Source organism: Schistocerca gregaria, chromosome 5 (assembly GCF_023897955.1).
Source record: "Schistocerca gregaria isolate iqSchGreg1 chromosome 5, iqSchGreg1.2, whole genome shotgun sequence".
NCBI classification, from domain to species: domain Eukaryota; kingdom Metazoa; phylum Arthropoda; class Insecta; order Orthoptera; family Acrididae; genus Schistocerca; species Schistocerca gregaria.
The window spans coordinates 642808175-642833932 of record NC_064924.1 but is presented as its reverse complement, the minus strand read 5'-3'; the positions used below and the strand labels follow the sequence as shown (position 1 = coordinate 642833932).

Below are 25758 nucleotides of genomic sequence, written 5' to 3'. Positions count from 1 at the left end.
CCGTGTATAAAAGCATACTATTGTTGAGGGTATATGTCCATTTGTAACACTAGGTCAATTCTGACTACATTTGAATTCAGGCGAACAGCAGTTGAAATGTGGTAGTTATTGGAGAAGGAGAAGAAGAAGAAGAAGAAGAAGAAGAAGAAGAACTGTGACAGGATGCGTTTTATAGTTGGCAGCATGATGAAGTTTTCTGTCATTGCGTCCCACACCTCTCCCCTAGTTCTCCATAGAGGTTGGCAGAGCAGTGCCTCTGCTCTCTCTTCCATCCTTCTGTTGTCGTCTGATTTAATCTGTGCATTATCTCAAATAACATAACTTCCTCTGCTAATGTAAAATGATCCCTATGTTAAGCTAAAAGCTCTGAATACTGACCAGCTGCTGTGTTGTCCTCTGCCAGTGGTGTCATTAGAATGTGCAGTATTGGGGTGTTGTGTCAATACACCACTCTCCCTGCATTTTTCAGTTTCCCAGATCTTGGAATCATTACTTCTCACTTGAGTGCGTCCACAGTTGGTATCACCGGGCTAAGTGCACCTGGTCCAGTCCTCCCACCAAGAAAATTCCTTGACAGTACTGAGAATACTAGGAACTGAAATCAGTCATTCACATAGCAGTCAGAAAGGCTGATCACTTAGCTGTGGGGTTGGACATATTAAGCTATTACACAATGTAGAAACATTGACTTCAGCAACCAAAGCTTAATCTGAATCTTTTGAATGACAAATTTGAGGAAAAAACTTGTCTTGTTGAGTAAATATGGTCTATATATTTGGAATTAATCTTTCACTCTGTAGTGGTGTGCACTCTATGAGAGAGAGAGAGAGAGAGAGAGAGAGAGAGAGAGAGAGAGAGAGAGAGAGAGAGAGAGAGTGGGGGGTGGGGGGCACCAATCTTTAGTCCTGGTTTTATTAAAAGGACTTTTAAACTATATGTGGTATAAGCTACTATTTCTGACAACAGAAAAATAGGTGTGGACCCATCCTCAAGGTTAGCGAAAGTCCTATCACTATTATGACATATGGGAGATATGTGAAGGGCTGTTGGTATTGATCCATTAAGCAGACTGTTACTAATTCCAGATGTGATCAGATCATGTCCCCTGCCTGATGGCTTGAAGTCATTGCCTATATCCCTGTCTGTGACTCCCAATATTCTTTTATCCAGGCCAGAATGCCTATATGCTAGGAACTCATGGCTACAGGGCATTGAACAACCCTATGTGTGGTACAACAATCTGCTAGTGTCTGAAGAGGTTGCAAGAAATGAGAACGACACTTGGCCGTGGGAGAGCTGCACCCCCAGCAGTCTCTGCTGGAACATGATTGCTTCTGAATCTCAAGAGTCGTGGGACAATACAACCAGTTCAAATGCTGATCATGTAACAGCAGGGACCCAATTGTTCAAGAGTCATTGATCAAGACAGCCAGTTCACATGATGATTGTGTGTCAGCAGAGGCCTCAAGTTTCCAGTCGGCAAAGTGTCAATGTGGACACCCTGGCTGGCAGAGAACATATGAAGAGATGGCAGAGGTGGGCAGAGGCTTTGGTCTCTTGGATGTGTTACATTTGTTAGACTGACAACTTGGCAGCTGGTACACATACTTATGTCATCACTACTTATGATGAGCTTCGTTACCATTCTTGCATTCATCAACATTGTAGCTTCTTGTGTGAAATTGATCACCAGTGTCTCAAAGCTTGTACCTTTTCTGGATGTGCCCATTGCCTGCTGGCATGCCACTTTCCCTGTTGCTTCAGCCAGTGGCGTACAAGATCTGACTTACATTTTATGATTCCTAAAACTTTGAAGGAGGTTGTTCTACTTATTACAAATATTAGAAATTCCCTCTCACTTGACCTTGATGGTTTACATGGCTGTGAAATAAAGAAGGTTGCTAATGAAACACTACAATCACTTTGCTACATCATCAGCTGCTCCAAGAGTACTGGCATTTTTCCTCAGCCACTGAAAATTTTCAAGGTAGCTCCATTACACGAGAAAGAGGCCAAGCATGAGATCAATGATGACTGAACTATATCTCCTCCTCCCAACTGTATCCAAAATAATGGAAAAACTTTTGTGTATTTGAGTAAGGACCTTCCTTGAAAGTAACTTTTTACTAACAGCACGATAGTTCAGCTTTTTTGGGCCATTCCTTGCACATGAGGTTGCCGGATTAGTGGAAATGCAGATTTATTGAGAATATCTGAAATTGAGGACTATACTATATTACATCCAAAGATATGTTTATCGTTGTCAAAAACTTATTCCTTGAGATTGTACATAATATACAGTAGTATCATTAATATGAAAGATGTCCTGAAATTTTAGTTGTCACAATGATGATATGCAACAGTGGCATGTTTCATCATGCAACTGCTTTATGAGCATTATGTTGATACTGCATGTTTCTGGATGGTTTACAATGTACTCTAGGAAGATGGCTACAGCTGCGGAACCAACAGGGTCAAAAATCTCCATGCTGTCTACTCTTATGTCCTCTTCTTGATTACTTTCATCATTACTTTCCTGCATGCTTTTGATTATTTCTTCATCTGTTAAGTTAGGTCCATCTTGAGGGTTCCTCATTCACCCACTTAGCAACATATTCTTCATCAGTTTCTCCTTCTCCTGGAAGCTTGTGGATCATGTGAGTGTACAAAGTGTCAGCAATCGATAATTCCAAATTGATTGGCTCATCGATGTCATTCAGTGCTGGCTCTAGCTTTGCATCAGTGTATGGCCACACTTTTCTCCAGCTGTTCATTATGATAGCATTCTCCACTTTACCCCACACTTCTGGTGTTCGGAAAACATCACATAAGTTGACACCTTTACACACCTTCAACATAACCTTGATAGTCATGTTCACATTTGTTCAGCAAGGAGGAAAGAAGTACCTGTCAATAATGACATTTAACCAGTTTCAAAATTTATTGGTTCATCATCTGAATGAGGACTGTCACGTTGGCTGCAAGAAAGAGTGCTTTTTTACCATTGGACCTTTGACTCACATCAGAAGGATGACCGGCAACATTGTCAGTTGTAAGGATAGCTTTCAGTGAAAGCTTTTTCTTCTTCAGCTCTTTTCAGATAACTGATGCAAATGATTTGTGGATCCACTGAGAGAAGATATCTCTGACCATAAATGATTTCTTCTGGGCACAATACTGCACTGTTAGCATATTTCTGTTGCAATGTTGGTAAGGGTGGGGGATAGAAAGAAAAAAGTGGATATTGTGATTTCCCAGTCATTATGAGTGATCGGTAATGATTCCCATTTGCATTAAAACACACTATTTCTGTTGTGCATACACATAGGCTTTCTTCTTGTTCTTAGCAGCTAATCTATCTGGAAGAACATGTTGTGAAAGAGATTGATTCCATCAGTTAAATGATCTTCATCTCTTATATTCTATATTTTTATATAAACTCTTTTGCATCTTTTTCCTTAGCTGAGCGACTTTTCTCGGTGACTGTCAGCTTGACATTTTGTTTTTTCCAGTTTGATAGGCAACCTTTGCTTCCTGCAAATAAGTTACTGCTGCCAAGTTGTGAGATACAATTGCTTTTTCCTTTATTATTGGGCCACTGACTGGAATTCCGTTACTTTATTGTTGTACGAACCATCTTTAAAGAGCTAGGTCCAGTTCTTCATTCTCACTCTTTCACATAACCTTCCATTTTCCCATGTTGCTCTCCATTTCGATTGTGTACTGTTGAAAAACATCACCTCACTTTTTGGTGTCATAAATAAGTTGCTCATCCAACATGTACTCAGCAGCTATGGCTGTTTGTGAACAACATTGGTTCTGCTTATGTCAAATTTCAAGTTTATGCTTGAGGTGTAGCACAGTTTGTTTCCTTTTAGAAGTCATGATACTGAACTGTAATGAAAACCATAATTTCAAATGTGTGTAACATTGTAATCGACATTATCGCAGATGGGACCAGATTAGCAAGGTTTTAGTGTACTTCAGTGTGCCTCTCTATTCATTTACTGACCAGAAACTACATGCATTTAATGAAAACACTGTGCTTCTGCCCTGTTTATTGATCTTACAAAAGCATTTGATCTGTCAATCACACTTGCTCCTATGCACAATGGACGCTTGTAATATAAGAGGATTCTGTAATGAATGGTTTCAGTCTTACCTATCAAACAAGAAGAGCTGGTAGAAATAACAGCACATTATGCCAGTCTCATCAGGAGTCCCACTGGTCTCAATCTTAGGTCCTCTCCTCTTCTTTCTCTTTACTAATGACCTCCCAGAATATCTTCCATCAGCAGCACTTATGTTTTTTGCTGATGATACAAACTTCCTTCTCTTGAAACATTACTCCACAGTAGATGAGAACTGACTCAGTTGACAACAGTGTAAGGGTGCTGTACTGGCTCAGTGGTAACAGCATAGCCTCTTACTTAATATGGAAAAAGCTCATATGATCTTCCTGACAAAGAATCATACAACACATATAGAACCATAATTGATAGATGGGAAAGTTATTGAACTGGTGAGACTATATTCCTGAGGCTCTGAATAAACAAGAGCCTACAATGGTATATACATAGAGATAAAGTATTGTGCGAAATGTATAGCCTCTGCTTTGCCTTTACAGTTTTCAGTCAAATGTATGACTACCATTAAAACTGTATATGTTGCTCTAGTTAACTCAGTCATCACATGTGGAATTCCTTTCTGGAGGTCAAAACAAAGGAAAATATTATTTGTGCAAAAACATATTGTCATTATGATATAATTGCCACCCCATACACCTACAAGCCAGTCTTCAAAGAATTGGAAATATTACCTGTCCCATGCATGTACAACATAGGCACTGTTTTATTTGTAAATAAAAATCTTCAATAAATAATAATGTGCATGACCACCATATCCATGGTGATGGTAACATACATGTGATAGACCAGAGGCTGACTAAATGCTACAACAGTGTGAGGCACATAGGCTGCCTACTCTGTAATAAATTGCTTGCTCAGTCAAAAATAATAACAACTCCTTCTGTAAGAATGCTACCTGTATAATGCTTCAGCATTGTTTTCATTCTCTTGTGGAACTTATGGAGACACATTTGTATCTCATGTAACTTTAGTTTTGTACAAGATGCATCAATCTCAAACATGATGGTAGGTAAATGACACTTCGTGTGGACACACACACACACACACACACACACACACACACACACACACACACACACACACACACACAGAGGGAGGGAGAGAGAGAGAGAGAAATGTATGTGTATTCTGTCCTTTACAGAGCTGTTTAAAAACCAGTGTAACAGAAATGTTTATGCTCCTTCAACAGTTACTATAACTTATGTTACAAATTCATTCTTGTGTATGAATAAATAAAGAAATAAACTCTGAACCAGACTCTGAGTACTGTGTTGCAGAACTCACCTGTCAAACGAGTAAATAACAGTTTGTGTTTTTACTGGTAAGTTACAATAACTAATTCTATTCCTTGCCCTGTCATCTCTCACTGTTATTGGCTTATGGACAGTGTTTTTTAATCTGATGCTATTGGTTATACTTAGAATTAGCATTCGTTATTTCCAATTTAATGGTCATTGAAACCAAAGTCCCGAGTGCACGTGAAAGGTAACTCTCCTATTCTTCTCCCCCTCAGTCTAAATAGAAGATACTTAATATCATCTCTCAGCTGTAAGTGCAACATTTATTTCTTGGAAAAGAGGATATGGAAAATATTGAATGTGTGACATCTTGGCCAAATGCAAATTTATTTTAAATTTGCTCATAGGTTGCAATCATCTTACTGGGGGCTTTTCAGTCATATAATTTCACTATAGTGACACCTTGCGTGTAGATGGCACTGAAACATTGAAAAAGCAAATTAAGAAGTCTGCAAGAGCTGATAAATTACTGCACTGGACTAAATAGAGATTATTAGGAGTCTCTTCACACACAATGACATTTATTTACTTAGCCCTTTCATCATATGTAGTATAATACATAACATGACACTGGATTTAACTCTATACTCTTTTACAAAGACCAGTGATCAAGGTTGTATGTAGGGCTACATGTTATAAAATGCAACAGTTAAAAAATGTGTGTATTAAAGTTTGTGTATTCACTTATTGAATAGAAACAGTGGCACTGTTGATATTCTCTAATAGATATTTCAGTAGGATTAATATTTAATATATACTTTGTAAATAAAATAGAAAGAAACTTCCATATGGGAAAAATATATTAAAAACAAAGATTCCAAGACATACCAAGCGGGAAAGCGCCGGTAAATAGGCACAATGAATAAAACACACACAAACACACACACTGAATTTCTAGCTTTCGCAACCGATGGTTGCTTCTTCAGGAAAGAGGTAAGGAGAGGGAAAGACGAAAGGATGTGGGTTTTAAGGGAGAGGGTAAGGAGTCATTCCAATCCCGGGAGCGGAAAGACTTACCTTAGGGGGAAAAAAGGACAGGTGAACACTCGAAAGCTAGAAATTCTGTGTGTGTGTTTGTGTGTGTTTTATTCATTGTGCCTATTTACCGGCGCTTTCCCGCTTGGTAAGTCTTGGAATCTTTGTTTTCAATATATACTTTATATCATTTGGAAAATTATTCGATAGTTTTATTCTCATATAACATATGTACCTTACACATGCTACACTCCTGGAAATTGAAATAAGCGTGAATTCATTGTCCCAGGAAGGGGAAACTTTATTGACACATTCCTGGGGTCAGATACATCACATGATCACACTGACAGAACCACAGGCACATAGACACAGGCAACAGAGCATGCACAATGTCGGCACTAGTACAGTGTATATCCACCTTTCGCAGCAATGCAGGCTGCTATTCTCCCATGGAGACGATCGTAGAGATGCTGGATGTAGTCCTGTGGAACGGCTTGCCATGCCATTTCCACCTGGCGCCTCAGTTGGACCAGCGTTTGTGCTGGACGTGCAGACCGCGTGAGACGACGCTTCCTCCAGTCCCAAACATGCTCAATGGGGGACAGATCCGGAGATCTTGCTGGCCAGGGTAGTTGACTTACACCTTCTAGAGCACGTTGGATGGCACGGGATACATGCGGATGTGAATTGTCCTGTTGGAACAGCAAGTTCCCTTGCCGGTCTAGGAATGGTAGAACGATGGGTTCGATGACGGTTTGGATGTACCGTGCACTATTCAGTGTCCCCTCGACGATCACCAGAGGTGTACGGCCAGTGTAGGAGATCGCTCCCCACACCATGATGCCGGGTGTTGGCCCTGTGTGCCTCGGTCGTATGCAGTCCTGATTGTGGCGCTCACCTGCACGGCGCCAAACACGCATACGACCATCATTGGCACCAAGGCACAAGCGACTCTCATCGCTGAAGACGACACGTCTCCATTCGTCCCTCCATTCACGCCTGTCGCGACACCATTGGAGGCGGGCTGCACAATGTTGGGGCGTGAGCGGAAGATGGCCTAATGGTGTGCGGGACCGTAGCCCAGCTTCATGGAGACGGTTGCGAATGGTCCTCGCCGATACCCCAGGAGCAACAGTGTCCCTAATTTGCTGGGAAGTGGCGGTGCGGTCCCCTACGGCACTGCGTGGGATCCTACAGTCTTGGCGTGCATCCGTGTGTCGCTGCGGTCCAGTCCCAGGTCGACGGGCACGGGCACCTTCCGCCGACCACTGGCGACAACATCGATGTACTGTGGAGTCCTCACTCCCCACGTGTTGAGCAATTCGGCAGTACGTCCACCCGGCCTCCCGCATGCCCACTATATGCCCTCACTCAAAGTCCGTCAGCTGCACATATGGTTCATGTCCACGCTGTCGCGGCATGCTACCAGTTTTAAAGACTGCGATGGAGCTCCGTATGCCACGGCAAACTGGCTGACACTGACGGCGGCGGTGCACAAATGCTGTGCAGCTAGCGCCATTCGACGGCCAACACCGTGGTTCCTGGTGTGTCCGCTGTGCCGTGCGTGTGATCATTGCTTGTACAGCCCTCTCGCAGTGTCCGGAGCAAGTATGGTGGGTCTGACACACTGGTGTCAATGTGTTCTTTTTTCCATTTCCAGGAGTGTATATTACTTTCATCTTTGTTGTGTAATTCTCAAAGCTGCTACAAGAATGACATTTAAACTTCATGTAATAAAACATCTCTCACATCAATGTAGTATAAGACTTGTGTTTGGCATGGATCAACCAGTATCTATAACAGCATATGTTAGTTCTAAACATCTTGTCCATCAGTAACAGATCCTTTAAATTGAACCTACCCTGCTATTAGCATCTGTGACAAGATAATTGATGAACCAAGAAATTGTATGAAAAAACTTGATCTTTCGTGTATGGTGCAATATTTCCATTCATTGAATGACAATAATAAGTGGCTTTACAGTGCAAAACAAAATTAAAGGTTGAATGGCCACTCTGCAATATAACTTTATGGAATACGTACAATACTCTTCACAGAGACTTCATATTTCTCTGTAACCAGCAAAATTTTACATCTAAATCTGTACTCTGCAACCGGGCAACTACTGTGAAGTGCATGGCATAGGATATGTCCTATGTACTACATTTTAGGCTTTACTCGCGGTCCAAAAGGCTTCCTAAATGTAGCTGTGCATACTGTAATTAGTCTAATCTTGCCCGAATGCTCCCTACATATATACATGTTGTGTATTCTAGACATTTTACAAAAGTTAAAGTTCTCAAAACTTGTAAGGAGGCTTTTGTGGTATATTAAACTTGTCAACAAATACCATTTGTTTCAGAGTGGGAAACTGACCACACAGTACATTTAAAATTAATACTTTGTATCCAGTAGGAACTGTTCCAAAAGTTAAAGCACTTGTCTTTATGGAATAAAACTTGTTATAAGCTCTATCTCTCTCTACCTATGGTGAAAACCTGTACTCACCATCAAAGTTAATTATTAGTAGTGTCCTGCACAGTAGATCAGTAAGTGATAAATACATAAATAAATACATACATAAATAAATAAATACATAAACAATCATATCAGAGAGCAATGCAACAGACTTGGTGCAGTTTTCATGGATTCAAATAAATTTATCAGCGATAAATATATAGAATAAGACAGGCTGGATCTAAACAGGCAAGGATCGGCAATATTCAGCAATATGTATTGTGATATTTGTAAGATCATACTTACTAAGGGAAACTAGTATCCATAAATTGGGGTGTAAAAATTGATAACAATGTTGAAACAAAATTATACAAATAGTGTTTCAAAACAGATGCCATTAGGAATATTAAAAAAATAACAATATGTTAATAATGAACTTGAACATAAGTGGGTTAAGTTCAAAGTATGCAAATGCCAGAGAAAGGAAACTTAACGACTTTCAAATCATTTTTCCAGAAATACCAAGTATCAGGGTTGTTTGCTTGAGTGAACACTGGCTTACAAAGGATAGTATCAAAATCTTAAATAACCTTGATAATTTTTATGTTGCCAGCAGCTTTTGTATGAGTAATTTAACACGAGGAGGATCGTGCATACTTACGGAGAGATCAATGGAATATAGAGCAAGATTCAATTTCGATTCCTTGAATGAAGAAAGTATATTTGAAATCTGCTGTGTAGAGTTAGGGTAAAATAGTGTAAATGTAACTGTGTATAGAATTCCAGGTGCAGAAATGATGAAACATTTTTGTAGTAATTCCAGTGTCTGTTGCAAAAACTTCAAAACGAAACCAAGAAAGAGTCATAATAACTGCTGATTTCAACATATATCTCGCCAGTGAAGCCAACAACTCAAAAAAACTCATTGATATGATTCAAATATCAGATTTCAGTGCAAATTTTGCTGATTTTACTCAAGTAAATGAAATGTCTGCAACATGTGTAGATAATATTTTAACCATTTATACTTATTATGAGGCAAATAAGCATTGTTTAGATTTACGACTTTCTGATCATTGTGCTCTGTTTATGGAGTTACCAAAAACAATAGAACCTTGCTTGAAAAAAAACCTACTCCAAACTCCAGTTCAAGAAAGAAAATATGAACTTATTCCATTGTAGATTAAATAATGTGGAATAGGCTATAGATAATAGTATTTCATGCTCTGAAAATTTTGCTATTTTCTTGGAAAACTTCCTACACGTTTTTAATGAAACTTTCCCCCATGTTGTACACCACGAAAAGGAGGGAAATAGAGTAAAGAGGATTACAGAAAGAATAAATATCTCTAACAAAAGAAAAAGACAGCTACGGAGGGAACTAAAACATAGCAAAAGTCCTGATTTTGTTACCTACGTACAAAATTACAAAAATATTTTTAAAAAAGTTGTAAAGGCAGCCAAAGAACTGGGAAAAATAGATTTATTTTGGATAGAGAAAACAAATGAAAAGCATTATGGTCAGTGATCAAAGCTGAAACAGGTGCCACGGGTAGATAAAGGATGTAACTATTGTAAATCGTGCTCAAATTTCTGAATTATTGAATGAATTCATTATAAATGTAAAATTCAATGTAGAAGATTACCCAGACAACATAAATTTCTTCAACAGTGAGCAATTTGCAGGTGAACTTTTCAGTACATTTACAAAAACTACTGTAAAAGATATAGAAAATATGATACTGTTGCAGAAATGTAAACTATCAGCAGGATGGGATGGGATACCAACAAAAGTGTTACAAACAGTCTTTAAAATAATTGCATAGCCACTAACTACAATAGTTAACCAGTCACTTCAAGAAGATTACTTTCCAGACACACTGAAATATGCGGTAGTCAAGCCAATATTTAAAAAAGGCAGAAAAGAACATATGGGAAACTATCATGCAGTCTTTCTTATCCCATTGCTATCAAAAATATTTGAAAAGATAGTCATCATACAAATTCAAAATTTCGTAGGAAAACATAAAATAATCTCAAAAAATCAGTATGGATTTTGAAAAGGCAAAACCACAGTATCTGCTATAAATCTTTTGTTGATAAAATTAGCTTGTCTCTAGACAACTAACTGCTTGCCACAGGAATTTTTTTATGATTTATCAAAGACCTTTGATAGTTGTGAATCACTTATTGCTACTGTGTAAACTGGAAAATTATGGTAATAGAATGGTTTAAGTCCTATCTAACCAACCACAGACAGAGTGTGGTTATATAATCAGAGAGAGGAACTTATACTTCAAAATGGAAAACCATTTCACATGGGGTATCGCAAAGGTCCTGTTTTAGGTCCTGTCCTGTTTCTGTTTTACGTAAATGATTCTGTCACTTAATATTGAGAGTCACTCAGTTTTCTTTGCGGATGACACATTCGTAATCATTGAAAGTAACAGTACTGACCAAATTCCACAAGCTGTATTAAATACATTATAAAACTTAGATACCTGGTTTGATTTAAACGGGTAAAAATTAAACTTGGAAAAAGACTCAGTTAATGCAGTTTAAAACAAAATAAGCAAAATTAAGTGGCGTTCTGGCCAGTCACAGAAACCAGGATTTGGAGGAAGCTAACTGTGAGAAATTCCTAGGACTGCAAATGGCTAAAAATCTATCATGGTGATCACATACGCAAATAAATTAAATAGCTTAGCATTTGCAATGAGGATATTGTACAATGCTACCAGTATGTGGATAATTAGTATATCACAGCTACTTTTACCAGTAATAAGTTATGGAATTGTATTCTGGGAAACTCAAACCCCATGTATCGAATATTGAAACTTAAGAAAATCATCATTAGAAACATCCACAATGTAGGGCAAAGAAAATCATGTTGCCCACTCCTAAAAAAATCTAAGTATATAAAGTGTTCCCTCACTATACATATATGAGATGATTATCTTTGTGCACTGAAACCCTGATTTATTAATCGCAAATCATTTTCAACATGGTTGATACACAACAATAAAAAGATTTTACAGCCTACAGAAACAGCAAACATATTCAACAAATACTTCACTGGGATAGCTGAAAATTTAATAAAAACTAATTTTAGTTCAACTCAGCATCAAGTGGTAAACAAGGGCAACAGTATTAAATTTTCAATGTTTGTGGACCAAGTAAGCAGGGAGGAGACATTGAAGGCTGTCAGAGAACTAAAGACAACATACCCAGCAGGAATTGATGGTATACCAAACAGAATCCTAAAACTCTGTATCCAAAATATAATTGACCCCCTTACTCACTTATGCAACTTTCCCTAGAGTCAGGCATCTTTCCAGATCAACTAAAAACATCAACAGTCGCCCCTATTTTCAAAACTGGTGACAAAGATGAAGTAATAAACTATCATCCCATTACATTAACATCCTGTTTCTCAAAAGTAATAGAAAAAATATGTGTAGTAAGTTGTTAAAGTTTATAAACAAAAATAGTCTGCTATCTAATACTCAGCATGTCTTTAGAAGCAAGAAATCAGCGGAGACAACAATATATGAATGCATATCTACTTTATTAAAAATGATAGATTGAAAACAACAAACAACAGGTATATTTTTGGACCTAACCGAAGCCTTTGATATGGTAAACCATAAAACCCTATTGAAGAAGCTAGAGCACTATGGAATTAGGGGGTTGGCAAATGATTGGATTCGTTCATTTCTCAGTGACTGTAAACAAAAAGTATCCATCAAACATATAGATGATAAAGCATGAATAATCACAGAATATGTATCATCAGAAAGCCCAATCACTTACGGGGTACTGCAAGGCTCAGTAATGAGACCCCTACTTTTCTTGTTATATATCAATGATTTGGATATACATATTGATTCTCACAAAGTAATACTGTTTGCTGACGACACAACAATACTGGTATAAGCAGCAAAAAATGAAGATATACAAGAAGAAGTAAACACAGTTACAAAACATCTAAGTAACAGGACAGCAGAAAATCAGTTGATAATAAACTACAACAAAACAGTAGCCTTAAATTTCCTTAGCCACCAAAACACCACATTGATATATCCAGAAATAAAAATCAATCAACATCCTATTGCAAATGATGAGGCTACAAAATTTCTCAGCATCTGGATACAAAGAGACTTAAAATGAGACAAACACATAGAGCAAATTAATGCCAAGCTGAGCACAGGTTGTTATCTTCTTAGGGTTCTCAAACTATGCATAAATGAACAGGCACTATTGTGTGCCTATTATGCATACTTCAGTGCCCATCTCAAGTATGGACTCATATTCTGGGGACATTCCCCAGCAGCTCAAGGGACTTTCAGAATATAAAAAAAGAGCCATTAGGATTATGACAGGGAGTGGTGCCTGACAGTCCTGCAAACCAATATTTAAAGCACTGAATATACTACCTCTACCGTGTATTTTTACTGTTGACACACTAATGTATGTAAAAAAGTATATGATTGGAAATGATGATAATACTTTAAAAAACAAAGATATACATGATTATAATACTCAAATAAAATCTAACGTGCATGTACCCCCAGCCAGTACATGCTATCTGGGTATTAAACTCTATAATAGACTATCAAATAGTATAAAATGCTTACAAAATATTAGTGCTTTTGAAAGCTCTGCCAGAGAATATCTACAGTACCACTGTTTCTACTCAGTAAAGGAATACTTGGAGCAGAATAACTGTTAAGAACTAAAGCTATTGTAATTTGTAACATTGTATCATTGTAAGAACTACAACTATTGAAATTGGTAGCATGTTGAAAAATGATTATTTAAATATGTATCATTTGAACTTAGTAATAAGTCCAATATCATCGTGTACACTGTACTACATATCATCAAAGGACTCAATAAATAAATAAATAAAAAATAAACACCAGAAATCAGAATAACTTTATGCTGCCCACCCACCATTTAAAACTTTATGCTCGAACTCAACATTACATGGGTATGAAAATTTATAACAAAGTGGAAGAAAGAGAATTGCTAAGCATAAATTTAAAAACACTTTAAAAAACTGTATATGAGAAGCTAGTGCGGAATTGTTTCTATTCAGTAGAAGAATTCCTAAATAACAACCTGAAAATTTGAGCAAGAGAGAGCAAGTACTTAGAACTGTTAATTTTTAAAAGTTTGTTACTTTTGAAGAAAAATTATTAATTGCTTAGTTAATTAATTATTCAGTTCTGTATATTATATTACTGATATTATAAGGATAATTGTAAACCAGTTTTTGTGTTTTGACAGGTCTGCTGTACATTAAGTCAGTGTCTTGTAATTGTATGTTAAGAGACAGTAAACTTTTATTCTATTCTCTTTCTTTCTCCCTCCCCACCTGTGTGTGTGTGTGTGTGTGTGTGTGTGTGTGTGTGTGTGTGTGAGAGAGAGAGAGAGAGAGAGAGAGAGAGAGAGAGAGAGAGGGGGGGGGGATTGGTTAATAATTATGTGTGTGTATTAAAGTGTTCACAATTTACTAACCAGCATATAATAAGTATAACGAAACACAGAAGTATGAATTAAAGGTATTTCAGTGCAGGCATCTTTGTCTTATGTTTAAGTGTAATCTCTCACAGTGCAATAATAATCAGTGTTATCTTGTAATCAGTTCCAGGGCATCCTGAAACCAAACTACAATAGTGTTGACATGACAGAAGTTGAACTTGAGAATACTGACCGAGAGGCGCGTGATTTCAGTCCAAAGATGCTGAAGGTTAGTAATAATGGATAAGATACTCCATTTCCTCAATCATTCATCATTTCTATTATACAGTACATATAATAAGGGAAAGGCAACCACTCACCTATAGCAGACTGATTTGTGGTGCATAGACACATGTAGCAGAGAAGAGTGTTCACAACATTTGAGTGATTACGGTGCTCCCGGAACAAATCCTCTACCTTGTTGCCACCACCTTCATGCTATTGTTTGTAACCTCCCTGTCAACATTCAAAACTCTGCTCACTTCCTTCATTGCCTTTCCACATTTCCCCTTTCATTGCCATCAGACTCCTTGTTGGTCACTGTTGTGTGACATCTGCATACATCAGCATCCTCCCATCCCCACTATCTTTCCCAGTGTCATCCATCATACCCGTACCAGAGCCTTTAATGACAGACAATATTCTATCCTCCTCCTCCATAAACAGATCTCACATGCCATCTGCTCCTTGGCACCAGTAAATCTATCAATGAGCCACTGACCAACACTCCTCTGATCACCCACAATTACCCTGGCCTTGAGAAGCTCAATCACATCCTTCATCAGGGCTTCACCTACCTCTCCTCTTGCCTTAAGAAGAGGGGTATCCTATCCAAAATACTACTTACATAATCTTAATAGTGTTGTGATGCCCACCCAACATATAGAATATCCTTGTCCATCCCTATTAGAGTCCTACTTCCCATCCTGCACCCTGTGGGTGATTCCCTTGTGGACAATCAAAGTGCAAGACCTTTCTTATACACCCAACCACAACCACTACTACAGTCCAGTCACAGCCATTTCCTGCCCTATAGAAGGCAGGGCCATGTGTGAAAGTGGCGATGTTATGTATCAGCTATTATGCAGGTACTGTAAAGAATTCTCTGTGTGCACAACAGGTAAGCAACAGTCTACTCATTTGAATGGCCACTGCCAAACTGTGGCCAACTGCAGATGTGATCATCCAATTGCTGAATATATGCCGCGCACCACAACTCAAATGTCTTAAACAGCTGCTTCACTATGTGTGCCATTTAGATACTCCCTTCCAGCACAACAAAGTTTCTCTGAACTACGCAGGTGGGAATTTTCTTTACAGCATATCCTATGTCATCACAGCCCCAGGCATAAACTTCCACTAACCTATTTCCCACTTCCAGACATTACCTTTTCACTTATCCCTTCTGTCATTGTCCACACCACTCCTTCCGCATCGAAATCAGGTACTGTCTTCTCACACCGCACTTCTTCTTCCACCTAGCATAGCAGGCATTCTCTCTCTCTCTCTCTCTCTCTCTCTCTCTCTCTCTCTCTCTCTCTCTCTCTCTCTCTTTCTCTCTCTTATCCCCTCCAACCCTCTTGCCATCAACTCTTCTGTCCTCCTCCCTGTCTTCCTCTCTATGTTCAATTTCCTCCCCCCTCCTTCTCCCTGTCCTGTTCTTCATATGTCTGCTAAATGCTCTATCCTCTCAGCATTCCTTTTGTTTTGTTTTGCAGTTGCTGTGTCCTCTCTCTTTCTTGCTTCTGCCTTGCGCTACCCCACTACCCCCTCCTTGCAGTGTGAATCCTTCCCTTTCCCCTCCCCACATGTATCAGCCTAGGTAATTGCTGTCAATAATTGATAATCAATAATCAGTGTTGCCACAGTGTGCATTTGTGTGTCTGTGTAGTTATGCGTGTGAAATTTTGTGCTTTCTGCGTGAAAAGATCCAGAGCTGGAAAGCTAATGCAGACTGTTCTGTCATATATGTCTATGTGCCACACATCAGTCTGCTAGAGATGAGTTTTTGCCTTTCCCTTATTTTACATTTTGTTCTGCCCAGGAATTTCCATTATTGCTATGCTGTTATTGTAAAATGAGATAGTGATCGTACAGTTTAAATAGGGGAAGTAGCCACTTCGGGAACTCCGTTATAGTTTTTGTGTTTCCAATTACCAATCGAGGAATAGCCTCACATAATTAGCGGAATTATACACGGTGAATCATGAGTTTTTAAAAGGAGAGTAAAGCTTTTGGGAAATGAGATAAATTTAAGAAAAGAGTGGGGTAAAAATCTGCTAAGAAATCTGGCTAAAGAAAGAGGAAGACAAGAAGCATGTATGAAGTCAAATAGTATATCTCATGTCATTTGCTATAGTATGGACAAATGATGATGTACTTGTAAGGATGCTGATCACTTCTTCAACTATTTATTAAGAATTTCTGTGAAAGTCTCAAGAATTTTGTAAATGACTGAAAATGTGTCAGTCATTTAAATAAAAGTATTTTTTTCAAATAGATATTCAATTTTATTTGGAAAACGAATTAAACCAATATTGCATACTGATTAAATAAGGATGAAGGTGCTACAGATGAACTAAATTATAATGCTTGTAGATTGGCATAAGTATTCTTAATCATGCTTCTTGTACAGGAGCAGAACATATGATTGAAATGTTGAAGGGTTGACAGGCACATAAGCAGGATAAATGAACTTTGCTGAGCTTCCTTACTATCCCTTTCTTTTAAACTAATACCACACACACACACACACACACACACACACACACACGGGGGGGGGGGGGGGGGGGGCAGAGATAGAGAGAGAGAGAGAGAGAGAGAGAGAGAGAGAGAGAGAGCCATGTTTATGTGCCCACTAACTGCCAAAACTGCCAAACAGCCTCATGTATATAGAGTATAATTGTCAATTGGGGATGTATTCAAGGACCTTGATAGCCAAGGCAGAATTTGGCCAGGATGAAGACATGCATTAGAAACTCTCTTCATGTGTGGGCGGACATTATCTTGCTGAAATGTAAGTCCATGATGGCTTGCCATGAAGGTCAACAAACTGAGCTGTAAAATATCATTGACATACCATTGCCCTATAAGGGTGCCATGGATGACAACCAAAAGGGTCATGCTATGATGAGAAATGGCACCCCAGGCAGTTACTCCCGATTGGTAGGCCATGCAGTGGGTGATAGTCAGGTTGGTATCCCACCGCTTTCCAGGGGATCTCTAGGCATATTTTTGGCCTGTAATCTCATCGACTGGGATAGAACTGTCTTCAGTGATGAGTCCTGTTTCTAAATGATGCCTGATGACCAGTGATGTCTGGAAGTGCACCTGACTGACAACTAATGAAGAGTACTTAATAGAATTGGAGAGAAAAGAGCTAATGACACAACTTGGTGTAAATGAGGCATGGTTTGCTGGATATGTTCTGGATCATTAAGACATGGTTATTTTGGTGTTGAAAAGAAGAGTGGGGAAATAAAATTCTAAATGGAAAACAAAATTCGACTACTGTAAGCAGGTTCAAGTGAATGTAGGTTACAACACTTATGCATTAATGAAGAGACTTAAGTAGTGTAGACTAGCATGATGCTCTGTACCGAAGTAGTCTTAGTATTCATGAAGTATAACACATTTTATCAGTTGCAAGAAAGTAAGGAATGCATCCTTGTTTTATCATAGGAGAACCTTATGAGAACCCTGAAGATAAACATACTGTTGTAGATGGAAAAAAACTGCACTTAATTGGTGTTGCACAAGTAAAATTCACATATAATGTAAAAGGATAAATATTCTAGCATGACTGTCCTATCCTGTGACTAACTCAAAGTCTGAACTGAGATTGTCAACAGCAGGGAGTAAGATAGTATAGTGGGGAGTCCAGAAGAGAAATTCATGTAGTTGGCATGCATCAAAAGTTGTGGTTGTGGTACATAACAGGAAGCATCTCAAAAGCAGGCCTCAAACTGCTTATGGAAAGTGGGGCAGATAAGGATTTTGTTGGTGTGCTGATCCTCTCCAGTTAACTAGTGCAGGCTGGCAGCTGTTCCAATCATAATGTGTTGGAGTACAGGCAGTGAGTATACATAACACAAAACTTCTGTGTCAAACGTGTCGAAATATTGCGCATAAAATGGAAACAATAACTCATTGGAACACCCAGAAGCACACTATAAACCAATCTCACTGAGTGAACCTGAGAGGTCACACATAATATTTTAAACAATGGAAAATCCAGGATGAAATAATGACAATGTAATAATATTTTAGTTAATTATTATATAATGCTACATGTGATGCTCAGGAAGAAAAAAATTACAAAGCAATCAAGATGTTGAAACATTGATAAAGGAACTTGAAACAAAGCAAAGCAGAGCACCTCAATTTGCTCCGATATCACTCCTAGAATAAATAAAGTTCTTGCCATTTTTAGTTTTATTTTTAATTAACGGTTCCCTAATAAATATGAAAATTACTGCATAAATGATGTTTTCCATATTCTCATTATTCAGACAGTTTCTCTGATTCTTGTGGTGTTGCTAGTCTTGCTGCGAAATCAGTGTGTTATTTAAAATTTCACAGTATCATGTGTTTTAAGTATTATGACCCCACTTATTATCATTTGTTGGAACAGTGATCTATTCTGATGTAACGTACATAATTTTTAGAATACAGAAATCTGTTCATTATTAACTAATACACAGTAATTTAGAAGCCTTCCAATATAAAAATGTCATTAAGTGTATAAAAATGTGATAATGAAAACTGCTGAAACATCACTCTACAAAATAGGCCCTGGTTAATTATTATTTTAAAAGCACATGAATTAGTTGGAGTTATAAGACTGTGGGTTGATAATATTGTGTTATTAACAAAAATTGTATTGGCATAAACTTTATGAACTAAGACTAGCTTTTGAAGCATTGGTATAAATACATTCCATCATAAACTATTCACTGAGGTGATGAAAGACATGTGACAGCGATATACACATATATAGATGGCAGTAGTATCTCATACACAAGCTATAAAAGGGCAGCACATTGATGGAGCTGTAATTTTTACTCAGGTGATTCATGTGAAAAGGTTTCTCTCATGATTACGGCTGCACAGCAGGAATTCACAGAATTTGAACATAGCGTAGTAGTTGGAGCTAGATGCATGGGACATTCCATTTCGAAAATTGTTAGGGAATTCAATATTCAGAGTGCCGAGAATGCCAAATTTCAGGCATTACCTCTTACCAAGGACAATGCAGTGGCTGAGGGCCTTCACTCAGTGAAAGAGAGCAGCAGTGTTTGCACAGAGTTGTCAGTACTAACAGATAAGCAACACTGTGTGAAATAAACACAGAAATAAATGTGGGGTGTATGACAAATGTATCCAGTAGAACAGTGCAGCAAAATTTGTTGTTAATGGACTATGGCAGCAGACGACAAGCATGCCATCACCAGCAATGTCTCTCCTAGGCTTGTGGTCACATTGGTTGGATCTTAAATGACTGGAAAATTGTGACCTGGTCAAAGGCGTTTCAATTCCAGTTGGTGAGAACCGATGATGGGATTTGATTGTGGCACAGATACCAAGAATCTGTGGACCCAAGTTCTCAACAAGGCACTGTGGTGCTTCCATAATGCTCTGAGCTGTGTTTACGTGAAATGTACTGGGCCCTCTGGTCCATCTGAACCTATCATCGACTGGAAATGGTTATGCTCAGCTCCTTGGAAACCGTTCACAACCATTCGAGGACTTCATTTTCCCAAACGTACCACCGGGTCACAGTTGTTTGCAATTGGTTTGAAGAATATTCTGGACAATTTGAGCGAATGATTGCTACCCACATTGCCCGGAATGAATCCCATTGAACATTTATGGGACATCATTGAGAGGTCTTTTCGCACATAAGATCCTACACCGGCAACACTTTCGCAATTGTGAATGGCTATTGAGGCAGCATGGCTCAGTATTTCTGAAGGGGCTTCCACTGACTTGTTGAGTCAATGGCTTGCTGCGTTACACCAGGCAAAAGGAGGTCCCACGTGATATTTGGAAGTATCCCATGACTTAAGTCACCTGTTTGTTTATAGTACCATGAAAGAAGGTGAAAGTTGATTTGTTGTTATTATTTATTGTGGAGAGTTGTTTTTTAGAAAGAATTAAAGTTAACTCTATACAGTATTGTCCAGTATGTAATTTTTGTTTGGCATTTTGTATCGGGAACTGTGTTTGTGACTCATTGAAGTGTTTTCTTCAGTGTTTTCATCTACTGACACTCACCCACCAGTGTGCTTATCATGAATGTTTTAATTACTTCTAAAAATCTTTACATGAGCAATAAATTTTTAAGATAATTATAGGCTGGGACATTACAAAATCAGTTATCCTGCTTTGTTTTTAGGTGTAGGCCTTATTGTCATGTGCTTTCAATAAAACTGCTGACATGTCTGTATAACTTTACACACAGCATTTTTGGAGGTAGTCCTTTTTGGACAATGTATTTACAATTAATGTGTCACTTATCCTGCAAAAATGAAGATGTGCAAGTACACACTTAGAAACGAAAAGAAACTGAGTGCACAACCAGGCCCATTTGCCATCCCCCCCCCCCCCCCCCCCCCCCCCACACACACACACTGGGCCCATTTGCCATCCCCCACCCCCCTCCCATTCTCTCTCTCTCTCTCTCCACTTTCTGTGGTTCCCTTAGTAGAGTAGTAAAAAAATGATCGTATGGCATTATTCATTTTGTATGACTTAAGTGTCAATGAAGATGAGAAGACAATATGAACCCTCAGTTCGTATGTGAAGAAAATCTCCTGATGTGTGGTATTTAAAACTAAGTCAATTAACAGATTCCTACTCTATAAATGAAAAAAACCTACATATTTTCTTATACAATAACATTCAAATAAACTTCCAGATACTTCTCCCTTGAATCACAGTATCAATCTTAATTTTTGTAGCTGTAAGAATAATTCAGTATGAGTACACATTGTAACGTCTGCTACTAGAAACAAACTTGTTCTTGCTTCAACTCTTACACTCCATTTATAACACCCCAAACCACTCCTGTGGACCACGTATGCATCTACCTGGCAATCGCATCATCCTCTTCCTAATGGTATCATTTGGATGCAGTAAGGAGGGGCATGGGGCAGCACACTGCTCACTGCTGTCAGCAAGACCTAGTTCCCCCACATTCCAGGTAGGTGCATTTGGTGTTCAGCTATGGACTTACTATAACTCTGTGCATGAAACCTGTTGTTGAATCAGAGAGACAATTTTACTTGATTGGGTCACAGGTGTTACAGTTTAGGTAACCACTATGCAGTGGTTAAGAAGTAATATGTTTACATGTTTTAGGTGTTTCATTACTTAAAACACACAAGTTATGTAGAGTATGGTACACCACAGAGGAGTTACACAAATTGGTCACAAATTGATATTCATACAGGTATCTAAAGATAGTGCAAAACTGTAAACTTTGACAACCACTGTTTGAATGTGTCACATTGCAGTGCAGTTTCACCATGCAGCTAGCAAAGAGAGTAAACGGGACATCCTGATAGCAGGGCATAAAGTCTTTGCAAATTCCAATCCATGTACTCAAATAGTAACTGTGCTTTGCAAACAGGTGTCTGAACAATATACACAGATGTCCGCATTTGAGAGACGATGTGTAGTTGTCTCAAAGAAGCTAGTCGGAATAACTGGTGAATCACTTGACATGTAAATAGGAGTGATGCCACTATTCGATGATATTGGCAGGAATGGGTGAATGAAGCTGAACACAGCATCAAGAAGGAAGCAGTCGATATAGAGATGTGACAGAAGGTGAGAACTGAGTGTCAGAGATGCACTTTGAGCTCAGGACACATGATTATCATCAATTTTGACATGCAGTGGATGCTTCAGTGACCACAAGGACCATTAATGGGCAGCTCACAGAAAGGAGGCTGAGCTCACAGCAGCCCTTTTGCAGATTACCATTGACTACTGCGCACCAGCAAGTCAATTTGCAGTTGTGTTGGGCACATTTGACCTGGAATACCATTGAATTCTGTAGAATTGTCTTCAGTGATGAGTCATGCTTTGAACCGGGCCCCAGTGACCAGCAAAGGCGTGTCTGGAGGCACACCGGACAGCAGTGGGATCCCAACCTGACTGTCTCCCACATACGGCCCGACAGCCAGGAGTGATGGTCTGAGTTGTCATCTGTGACACTCTCATAGTTCAGAAGAACATCGATGACATACTAAGCCCATATTGTTGCCATTCATGGCAAGCCATCCTGGGCTGCCATTTCAGCAAGATAATGCCTGCCTGAACACAGTGAGAGTTTCAACTGCTTGTCTTCATGCATGCTAAACTCTACCGTGGCCAGCAGTGTCACCAAATCTATATCCAATTGAGAACATTTGGAGCATTATGGGTAGGGTCCTCCATCCAGCCCAGAACTTTGATGATGTAAAGAACGACTTGGATGTAATTTCACCTGATATCCCTCAGGAGGTTATCCAACAACTTTAGCAATCAGAGCCGCATGGAATATCTGCTTGTATAAGGGCCAGAGGTGATCCAACTCAATTTGTGATGCTCTTTCTCTTGAATAAATCATCCAGTTTTTCTGAACTCGTGATCAGTCATATGTCTGCACAGTTACATCACATCTATCAGTTTCTGTCCCACTGAGATAATAGCCTCTGCTGGCAGATGACAGACATGAAGTCTTTTTCAGGACTCTCTGCAAACCATCCCACTGCCTTTGCACAGAGTAAGGCCATTTGTGTTTCCATGACCATTTTTTTAATCCTCAGTTGCCGATTGTTTCACCATTATGTAGTATTTTATGTTTTTAAAGTACTATCAGCTCTAAATTTATTGACGTAATCAATGTGATGGAAACTGTTCAGATATACTATGTAAAATGTGTTGCTGTTTTAGATGACAAATCAATGTGTTTAGTAAATACAGCAGTAAATAAATCAATAAATAAAATATTTTCCTCAATTAGCAGATACTGTTGCCTAAAAACAGTTCATACACCTACCTTAGTAACTGAATAAGCTGTGACAAAGAAACCTGTAAAACACCTGTTATTTATTTTGTTCTATGTAGAGCTGTGTGTGTGTGGAAATTGAGTGAGATGATAATTCCCTTCTTTCCAGCTCCGTGAGAACATTATAAATCGAAAGAAAGGAAGTGAGGTGCTCAGTGTGAAGTACCATTATGATGACATGGTGAGTATATTTGAACTTTAATTCGTAATCTTAATTTGAGTGCATAACATGCATTTATATTATTGGAACTGTAAAACTTAACACTGTCTTTCATGCTGCATGAAGCAGCATGATGAATAATGATTTCATAAATATAGTATTGTAATGTGTACAGTAGACAGTGGACTCGTATTTAAGTGCTACAAATATTTTATACACTGAACACTATTATTTACTACCAGAAATAAAATTAAATAATATTGTATTATTGAGGACATTTTTCAAATGTAGAACAAAGGCTGGTTCAGTTTTGTTTTTCCAGATATTCCCTTGCAAAACAAAAGCAGCACTCAACATAGTAATCTTTTATTATGATTTGAATTTATCCTTATTTTTGTGCATGTCTGTCATGTGTTACACAGTCTGATGCTAGGATGAAGTATGCCTTTTTAGAATAGTCCTGTATTCGTATACTGAACATGTGCCTAATTTGTATTTCTAGTATAATACAAAGTATCTATGCACAGATTCATTATTGGAGATACAGGAATGGCTACTGTTCAGTTTTTATTTTATAATAATTATATTTTCTTATACATACGTTCATGGAAGTGGTAGAATTTTATTTCCTGTAAATAGTTGAGCGCATGATGGTCTTCTATGTACTTATAACATAAGTCTGATTATCTTTTTCTGCAGTCTGAAAGATATCTGGCTTGTTACTCTGTCTCTCAAAAATACTACTCCATATTTTTTTGTTGAGTGGACGTAGACAAGCACATAGTCCCGAGATTATTGTAGTTCATGCTGGACATTAGTGTTATTATAATAAAACATATCCTGCTCAATTTTCTATTTATATAATCTGTATTTGTATTCCATTTTGTGTTATGCTGTATTCATATACCAAGAAATTTTGTATTCTAAGTTTTGGTCATTGATTGTCCATTTAGTTCAGTATGGGGATTAGCTGGTGTTCTATTTTGTTCAGTAAATATGTCCATTGCAACATTTTTTTCCAGTTTTATAAAAAGTTATTCACCACAAATGAGTCTACTACATTCCCCATAACTGCCTTTAACGTTTTCTTTCAATATTTTCTTATTTCCAATTATCAGGATTATAGTGTTATCTGCAAATTAGCGTATTTTACCATTACTGTTGTTTAAGTTGTTTGCATCAAGTGAATACAGGATTTACCCTTGAGGCACACAGCATTTCATTCCTAATAGATCAGATTTTTGTACATTAGCTGTTTCATTTTCTTCGTGTGTTATCTCTATGAATTTTCTTCAAGTGTTATCACTTGTAAATTCATTGTTGGTGTTTTGTTAACATTGTCCCACTGTAACAACAATCAAGCCCAAATTTCAAATGAGGTCCATCAATGAAGTAAAACAATGAACACTGAAAGCACCTTTGTTCTGACTCCAACATATGAACACAACGTAACTGCCTACTCAAAGAAAAGTATTATTGTTTATACAAGCATTGATGCTTGTGAATATGCAAACAGTACAAACATAAGAAATATCGAGAACCTTCCACAAATGCTAAATACTAAGTAACGTGTTGGTGATAAAATTTGAGCTGACAGTTCACAGCACACTAGTCACCAGCACAGCCACAACTCCACATTTCATGCAGCACACCACTCATCATTGCTCCCTCTACTGGACGAATAGTGACCTTCAGTTTCAGAAGCCAATTACAGCATCCTAGATCCAGATCTTGTCAATCGCCCTCTGTAAAGCAGCACTGGAGGTTCTTCACATTTGGGTCACATTGTCACATCCTCCTCATTATGATGAAACACTGAAGGTAGCTCCTCCTGCCAAAGCACTGAAGGTTCTTCACATTTGGGTCACATTGTCACATCCCTCTCATTATGATGAACACTGAAGGTAGCTCCTCCTGCCAAACCTTCATGATCAGTGAGAAAGCTTTGTTTCCTTGGATGCAAAGCTCCCATCATTGATCTGCACCTCAGGACTGCAGCTGGTCATGACTCGTGGGACATGGATTACTTCTCTGCATTCTGTTCTCGAAGGATCACAATCATTAACTTTGTATGTGATCCCAGACAAGCAGCAAAGGATACTTTATTTTATTAATTTTTCCAATACTTCCACTTTC

At 38.3% G+C, this 25758-nt stretch overlaps 1 protein-coding gene across 4 annotated transcripts in view; it reads left to right on the top strand.

The window, feature by feature from the left end:
* The window catches only part of LOC126272139 (voltage-dependent calcium channel subunit alpha-2/delta-3), a 686714-nt gene that overhangs the window by 363567 nt on the left and 297389 nt on the right, over positions 1–25758 (top strand). For all 4 annotated transcript variants that reach the window (XM_049974752.1, XM_049974751.1, XM_049974753.1 and 1 more), the window contains 2 exons: positions 14529–14633; positions 23572–23643. In XM_049974752.1, coding sequence (XP_049830709.1) covers positions 14529–14633; positions 23572–23643 — 177 coding nt within the window. The remainder of the gene's footprint in view (positions 1–14528; positions 14634–23571; positions 23644–25758) is intronic.